General features: G+C 47.6%; 2 protein-coding genes across 3 annotated transcripts in view; both read right to left on the reverse strand.

The window, feature by feature from the left end:
* The window catches only part of LOC109953071 (voltage-dependent L-type calcium channel subunit alpha-1F-like), a 33123-nt gene extending 30396 nt beyond the window's left edge, over nucleotides 1–2727 (reverse strand). For both annotated transcript variants that reach the window (XM_020588443.1, XM_020588442.1), the window contains exons 1-4: nucleotides 2490–2727; nucleotides 1920–2040; nucleotides 677–752; nucleotides 525–576 (exon numbers count right to left, since the gene is read on the reverse strand). In XM_020588443.1, coding sequence (XP_020444099.1) covers nucleotides 525–576; nucleotides 677–752; nucleotides 1920–2040; nucleotides 2490–2654 — 414 coding nt within the window. In that variant the 5' untranslated portion in view covers nucleotides 2655–2727. The remainder of the gene's footprint in view (nucleotides 1–524; nucleotides 577–676; nucleotides 753–1919; nucleotides 2041–2489) is intronic.
* Nucleotides 2728–3228: 501 nt separating this feature from the next.
* LOC109953066 (voltage-dependent L-type calcium channel subunit alpha-1D-like) overlaps nucleotides 3229–7854 on the reverse strand; it is an 11181-nt gene continuing 6555 nt past the window's right edge. Inside the window, exons 7-14 of the mRNA XM_020588436.1 lie at nucleotides 6704–6900; nucleotides 6519–6622; nucleotides 5764–5915; nucleotides 5128–5202; nucleotides 4638–4719; nucleotides 4229–4255; nucleotides 3985–4145; nucleotides 3229–3458 (exon numbers count right to left, since the gene is read on the reverse strand). Of these exons, the coding sequence (XP_020444092.1) occupies nucleotides 3229–3458; nucleotides 3985–4145; nucleotides 4229–4255; nucleotides 4638–4719; nucleotides 5128–5202; nucleotides 5764–5915; nucleotides 6519–6622; nucleotides 6704–6900 (1028 nt within the window). The remainder of the gene's footprint in view (nucleotides 3459–3984; nucleotides 4146–4228; nucleotides 4256–4637; nucleotides 4720–5127; nucleotides 5203–5763; nucleotides 5916–6518; nucleotides 6623–6703; nucleotides 6901–7854) is intronic.

A 7854-nucleotide genomic window follows, 5' to 3' on the forward strand; every position in this document is an offset into this window, starting at 1 on the left:
TGCCACCTAGCCAAGGTTAGAAGAAGGGTTTTTCCAGCCAGTAGTCATGTCAAACAGCCATGGAGGAGCTCTGGGCAGCTAAACGTCTGAACCAGCAGCTGTCAGAGTGAAGAGGTGGGGCCGAAAGAAGAAGAAGAGTGGGACAAAGAAAGAGCAACAACCAGGGTTAACATGGGTTTGGCTGTTTGACATGGAGAGGGTTAAAAGCAGCCAGAGGACTCAGACTGGATTCAGATGTGGCCTTCTTCCTTCTGGATGTGTTAGCATCTAAAGTTAACCTGTTAGTTTTGGTAGCATTAGCCACCTAGCATGGTCAGGATTTTGCCTTTGTGTTGAATTAATACGACTTTAATTTGGAAGAAACTGCAGCTTTGTGTAACATCAGTGCTTTGTTAGCCCTGTTTGGGACGTTGCCTCACTGTCAACTCATCACTTCACGTTATAATTAAGTACCTGAATAAATGTACTTAGTTACTTTCCACTACTGACACCTGGTCACCGACCACTAACACAAAGATGTTCACCTTCACTTCTCCTTCTTCAGCCTCCTCCTCCTCAGCTCCCTCCTTCTTCTTACTGCAGAAACAACAGGAAACAGTTTGACAGGAGATAAACCACCCTGCTCTCCTTCTTTCACTACAGCCCACATTTTCATGGCTTCTTTTATTTCACTCACTCTTTTTTCTTCTTGTCTCTTTCTCCTCCAGCCAGGTTGTCCACAGCGATGGCCAAGAAGACGTTCAGCAGAATGTCTGACGCACTAAGAATACACAACATTCAACACTGTGCAGGACAAACCAGGTCTGACCACCCTGAACCTGGACTATGTCCCTTATTCTTCATGTTATACTAAATCCCCTTTAGCAGACACTTCATACAAGTCATGAAAGAGCAAGAGCAGAATCTCATCTAAGCCTGGGACAGTGTCCATTGTAAATAAACCAAAGCATGTTCAGCTCTACATGGATTGTGAATACCTGAACCAAACCTGACAGGGCTCATTGGTGCCATGGGGTTCGGGTCTGGTTCGGGAAGATATTTAGAAATCATGTTTGCGTTCGGTCACATATCCGGGTTAGACTTCAGGCTAAATAGGCACAACTGCACTTGTAAATATCCTGAGCAACAAAACAAACTACAGGACTGCATGTTTCTTCTTTAGCCTAAGCTGAAGTACCATTAAAAATTACATTGGTGAACTAATAGTTGCCATATTGCCTCAGTTACGTAAGTGCGATGCCAAGGGCCATACTAGACAAGCACTGCACAAACACCTGTGTTGGGCTCAGGTCCGGTCTGGACAGAAGTGTGCAGCCTGATCTATGGTCCAGTCTTACAGGACAGGTTTCTGCAGCAGGACCGGCACAGCGGGGATCTCGAGGGGTTCCCAGGACAGATGTACAACTCCTCCAGCTGTGTCCTGGGTCTGCCCTGTGGACTCTACACAGCTGGACCAGAACCTCTTCACAGGAATGGGTCCAGCTGTGTCCTGGTCAGACCTCCACCACCTCTGAGTTTGTCACTGCGTCTCTGAGGGTGCGTTCACACAGAACACATTTTAGAAACAGCACAAGCTCCCTGCGTGTTTGAGCGTGAAGTCAACACAGACACACTCAGTGCTAGCATCCAACTAATGCCTGCACAGCTGGTTCTGGCTCTGGGTCGTCTGCTCCTACAGTCCACACACCACTGAGCCCAGACAATCTGCAGAGGAACCTTGTTAGTCACTCGGTTCTGTGATCACATTAATCACCACTTTGATGTAGACGGAAGCCGATGAGGTCATGTTTATATATCATCACTTCATGCCTCAGTTTGACAGAAGCGGCAGTGTACATCTCTCTTACATTACCAAACACCTCATGTGGGAGAAGAAAAACCAGAAGCTGCCTGCTGGGTAAACGTCTCGTCAAGGATACAGTTACCACAGATGAAGAGGATGACGAAGTAGACACAGACGATCATCCCTGGAAACACTGGGCCTCCATATGCCATGATGCCATCATACATGACCACATTCCAGTCCTCACCTGTCAGGATCTGAACATACAGTCAGCATCAGTGGCACGCCCCTACACCCCCCTGCATGCCCCAACCTCAGCGCGCAGCTGGTCTGGTGTTTTGCGGGTTGAAGTTCCTTTAGTTATGTTAAGGCTTCGTTATGTTAGGTTTGGCTGTTCCACCTGCAACAGTAACTACTGACCAAGTGGGAAGAAAACACACGAACACACGTCTGCTCTTTGCATATTTCTGCTGCATACAACAACAGTTTAACCAACAACGCAGCCTGAACCAGAGTCATCTTCCAGGGACTGAGTGACCCGTCTTCATTGCATCAGTATCTGACATCATAACCAACTCGAGAATCTGACCTTTTCACGTTGTCATGTGAAGAGGAGTTTCTGTGACGCTGCAGAGCGCTCTGCTTCTCCACCAATTAAAACATCAGAGCTGTCAAAGAAGCGTCAGTCTGTCGGGCCTGGTGTTACCTGGAAGCAGGTGAGCAGTGCCTGTGGGAAGGCGTCGAAGGTACTGCGTTTAGTCTGCGTCTCGTCGAAGTTGAACTTTCCTCCAAACAGCTGCATGCCGAGCAGAGCGAAGATGATGAGGAAGAGGAAGAGGAGGAAGACACTGAAAGGGATGATGATGAACATGAGAGCTGGGATGAAAGTGATGAAGAGTTACTTGCCATGGAGATTCGGATGAGAGGCCAACCACGATTTGCAAATTTCCGTGCTGAGACACAGAGTGACATCACAGGCCGATGACGTGAGAGTTACTGAGTCAGTTAACTGAGGATATGAATGAAACTTTCACACAGGCTCAGTATGATCCTACGGAACATGAACAAACAGGTTTGCTGATGTAGACTGGACTTTTTCTCCCTTTGCTCTGATTTTAGCTTCAGCCATTATAAACACAACCTGAAGCTGTTACCTGTATTTACACATATGAACTGTGAACAGATGGACACAGGTTTTATTGTTATAGCAAAGTGATGACTGAAGTTTTAAAGCACCACCATTACAAAGCGTAAACACACAGTCTCTGACTGCTACTACATTTTTACAGACACTTCAATCTGCCTGTATTTTGTACTGGTTTAGTTATTTTAGTCCGTACTTTTCATGTTTCCTTTCCTTTCATGTGCCCAGACTGAAACGTCCCACGTACGGCGTCTGATCCTGTGTGACTGTGAGGACACAGACCTGGTCCAGGTGTGTTTTCTCACCGTGTCACCTTGAAGATGCGCAGCAGGCGGACGCACCGCAGCACTGAGATGCCCAGCGGAGGCATGATGTCCAGCTCCACCAGGATGGTCTCCATGATGCCTCCACACACCACGAAGCAGTCGAAGCGGTTGAAGAACGCCACAAAGTAGTGAGCCAGGCCCAGACTGTACATCTTCAGCAGCATCTCCACCGTGAACAGAGACAGCAGCACCTTGTTGGCGATGTCTGCACACATGTTATGGATTCACAGGTTTGTTTGTGGAGCTCCAGCTACTCAGAGCCCAGAGTGAAACCTCTGGTGTGTCTGAGCGATGGGGCAGGCCCACAGCGGGATTATAAAAGCACAGGTGATGTGCAAAAGGTTTGACACGAATAATGACTCATTAGTAAAAACAGACTAACAGTTTTCAATTCTCCTGACTGATCATTTCTGCAGTACTAGTATATACAGTAGTCTGTATTAGTCTGATCTATAACAAAAGTTTATAAGCTCTCTGAATGTTTTGCCTGTAAAAATCTTAATGAAGAAATATTTATCTCTGAAATCCAGCAGAGAAGTATATATAATAAAATACAAAAATACTCAAAGCACAAATACTTAAGTACTGTAAATGTACTTTGTTACTTGGCACCACTGCTAATTGGTGTTACGTCAGCAGCTGTGGGAGGTCTCAACAATCTCACTGTAGCACTGACAGTGACCACAGCTGTTCACTAAACTGACCACGGCAGACAGTGTGTGTGTTGTTACCCTGGACGTGCGTCAGCCAGTCGGGCTGGTTGTAGTGCTCGGATGCACTGAGGGAGGTGTTGAGGAAGACGAGCAGCAGGACCAGCCAATAAAACATCACCGACTTAACGGCAGAGCGACATGTTCTGCGACAGACTCGATTCCACCGCCGCAGCGTGCAACTGATGGAGAGAGACGTCACATCGTTACAGTGAGGCGTGTCACTACTGTTAGCGACTGAATATCTGACGGTCAGCGAACTCACCAGCAGCCAACCCTCATCATCCGAGTACTGAAACGAGACTGGAGTTAGTTCAGTGTCTAAAACAGGCAGCCTGTCAGAGGCTGCAGCCTGCAAACGATTCATGTGTCTGTCCAAACGCAGCAGGCAGTAAACAGGTGCTACAAAACCAAAACAAGGAGCTAAAAAAGGCATGTGAGACTGAGAACAGGTGAGCAGAAACACATCTACTAGGACATGGAGGGTGTTTGCCCCCTTAGGATGGAGCTCTGCAAGTGCAGGGTGGGTCTGGGCATGTGCAGGACTCCAGAGACACAAAACACTACAAGGCTGATCGACACAGAACCCGAGAGTTTTGCCATGTGGTGCTGAGGACTTTTTGTCCAGTTCGCACATCTTCAATTCTCTGATGGTGTGTGTGTGTGCGCGTTACCAGACGGCCTGGCAGCAGTCGGTGTGTTCCTCATCGATAGTTTCAGTGTTCTCAGACCCTGTTTCACTTGCAGGAAGACTCACTGAGAGACACACAGAAGACAGACAGTTCTGTCTCGTCCTGTTCGTCATTAACAGAGATGTGCATCTGCCTTTACGTGCTCACACCGATTTGTTTTGCACACTGTGTTTTCTTATGGTTTTGCAACTGTGTTCATTTATTTAACATTCACTTTGTTTAGTTTGTGCTGTGTTTCATTGAAAACAGTAAATCCACAGAGAACTGAGTGAGCTGCCACTGAGGGACGATCTCTTGTTAGAAACAGGGTTGGATAAATACGAGGCCAGAACCGGACCCAGATGTTTTACAGGGACACAGTCAAGTCTTTCAATATGTAGACTGAACTGAACACAGCAGCTGTACAAACTGTCTCTGCATGTAAATGTGTCTTATAAATAATGAAGAAAAAGGCAGAAAAAAACGGTCTCACCGTGAGTTTCACTGGAGTGACTGAACCAGCCGAACTTCGCCCTCTTCTTGTCCGACAGATCGCCCAGAGACGGACCTGGCACGCCAAAAAAAAAAACAGACAGACCACATGCTCGGGTCAGGAGAGACACGCACAGAGAAACGTGCAGCACACACTCGGCTATCAGAAGCACAAAACCAGAGCTCCACCACGTCCCAGTCTGCACCACACTCTCCTCACAGCTGTTTAACTGGTGGTTAGCCAGCCTACGACTGCCTCCAGTATCAGAGGACACAGGTCAGCGCTGAGGACCTGGTTCCAAACTGAACCTGTCGGGAGTCACAGCTGACTGTACCTCAGTGTCCACCCCCCGTTTGAACACTGTTTGATGACGGTGGTAGAGACGCCGTCTAACACGTTGCTCCAACATCTCCCAGAGCTGTTCAACTGGGCTGAGACCTGGTGACTGGGAAGGCCACAGTGTCTGGTTCACACACCATGGCCAGGGGGGGCTCATCCTGACCACTCAGTTATTTAAGTTTTCTTTCCATTTGTCACCGTCTGTATTTTAACGTCAGACTGCAACACAGCACATCACCTGAGACACATATGATGCCACATACAGGACCAGTCAGACACACAGTGTCTCTGTCTTACAGGGGTTTCCGTCCTCATCCAGTTCGTCCATGTCCTCGGCCTGAGTAATCCAGTCCATGTACCCACACAGATCCTCCTCCATCTGCTGCTTCTCCCTCAGCTTCTGGAAATCTCCCCGCGCCTTCGCCTTCTCCCTCTCCTTGCTGAACTCTCTGCAACAGGGACACAGCATTCAGATCTGCACTGGAAACACACCGCTTACTCTAGTACTCATTCTCAGGTATCTCTACTTCACCTGTGTACTTCCATGTCCTGCTACTTCATCCTGTGACTCCATGTCAGAGATAAACCGTGTACTTTTTACTACACTACATGTACCTGATAACTTCAGGTCCAGAATCAGATGAATCAAACCAAACCCAGTAGAACCATCAGACTCTATTGATCCCAGTAGGAAATCCACCAGCTACCCAGCAGGATGGAAAGTACTTCCCAGTATAAGTATATAAGGTAGTTACCATCAGCTCCACCTTTACCAGCTGCAGCATTAAAGTGATGGACACAGTAATTAGTCACTATGATCCAGTATCAGAGACGTTACTGGGACACGGGCCGTTCTGCAGGACGAGTACTGGTACTGCTGGTACTTCATGCACATTTGGGTACCATTTTGAATGCAGGGCATTTACTTGTAACAGTATATTTGTACAGTGTGACATTACTGCTTTTCTTTTTTCCACCACAGAATCAAACAGTTAAATGTCGCAGCGTGTCAGCAGACCTTTGAACCTGTGTCTCATTTTCAGAATACGAACCCGCTGAGGACTCCCAGAACCAGGTTGAGGACAAAGAATGAGCCAAAAATCACCAGAGTGACAAAATAAACCCAAGGCAGCTCGAAGCCTATGGCGTCATTCATCTGCACACAAAGGGAAACATGATTTGTACGACCTCCTATGAGTGCACAGAGTGAGAGGTGAGCGTGTACAGGCTGTCTTACCCAGTACAGCACATCGGTCCAGCCCTCCATGGTGACGCACTGAAACACAGTTAACATGGCGAAGAAGAAGTTGTCGAAGTTGGTGATTCCCCCATTGGGACCGGCCCACTTCCCCCGACACTCGGAGCCGTTGATGGTGCACTGACGACCGTGACCAGCAAACGCACAGGGCACTGGTTCATCCTCCACAAAATTATCTGGACAGCAAAGTGTCAAAATATTTGTTATATATGCAGTCAGACAGAGCTCAACTGGATCTAGAAAGACGAGTTTCCATTTGACATCTTGTGTTTGTTTGTATTTTCATCATTTCCTGCCTTCACATATTATTTTGTGAAACTTCTATTAGCACTGGTTTTACATCCCTCCACTATTTGTGCATTAAAACCTGGACAGAAGTTGTTGCCTGACATAATGACATGTAATGGTTACTGCCTGAATAGTAACTGATTCTCATCTTTGTCACTAGACTTTGAAACATCAGATGTTTTGTATATTTATTTTGTCTTTAAAGACCTCCTGCAGTATGCCTACCGGCCCAACAGGGCCAGATCAGACACCATCATGGCTGCCCTCCACTATTCACTTTCTCACCTGGAAAATGAAGACTCCTACATCAGGATACTCTTCATTGACTACAGCTCCACCTTCAACACAGTTACCCCCACAAACTCACCCACAAACTGTCCACACTAGGTCTGCACCCCACCCTCTGTGACTGGCTCCTGGACTTTCTGACTGGCAGGCCCCAGACTGTCAGGATTGACAACAGGACTTCAGCCAGCATTGTTACAAACACTGGCACCCCACAGGGATGTGTCCTCAGTCCCATCCTCTACACCCTGTTCACCCACGACTGTGTCGCCTCCCACAAAGACAACATCATCCTGAAGTTCGCGGATGACACCGCAGTGATAGGTCACATCACTGGTGGGGACGAAGCAGCCTACAGGAGGGAGGTGGCTGGTCTGATGTCTTGGTGCAAGGACAATAATCTCAGCCTCAACATGGACAAGATGAAGGAGATGATAGTGGACATGAGGAAGGAGAGGAGATCTCATCAGTCACTGTTCATCTGGGGGCTCGAAGTGGAGAGGGTGAGCAGCTTCAAATACCTGGGTGTCCACATCAGTGAGGACCTCACTTGGACA

The sequence above is a fragment of the Monopterus albus genome, unplaced genomic scaffold (assembly GCF_001952655.1).
Source record: "Monopterus albus unplaced genomic scaffold, M_albus_1.0 scaffold540.1, whole genome shotgun sequence".
NCBI lineage: Eukaryota > Metazoa > Chordata > Actinopteri > Synbranchiformes > Synbranchidae > Monopterus > Monopterus albus.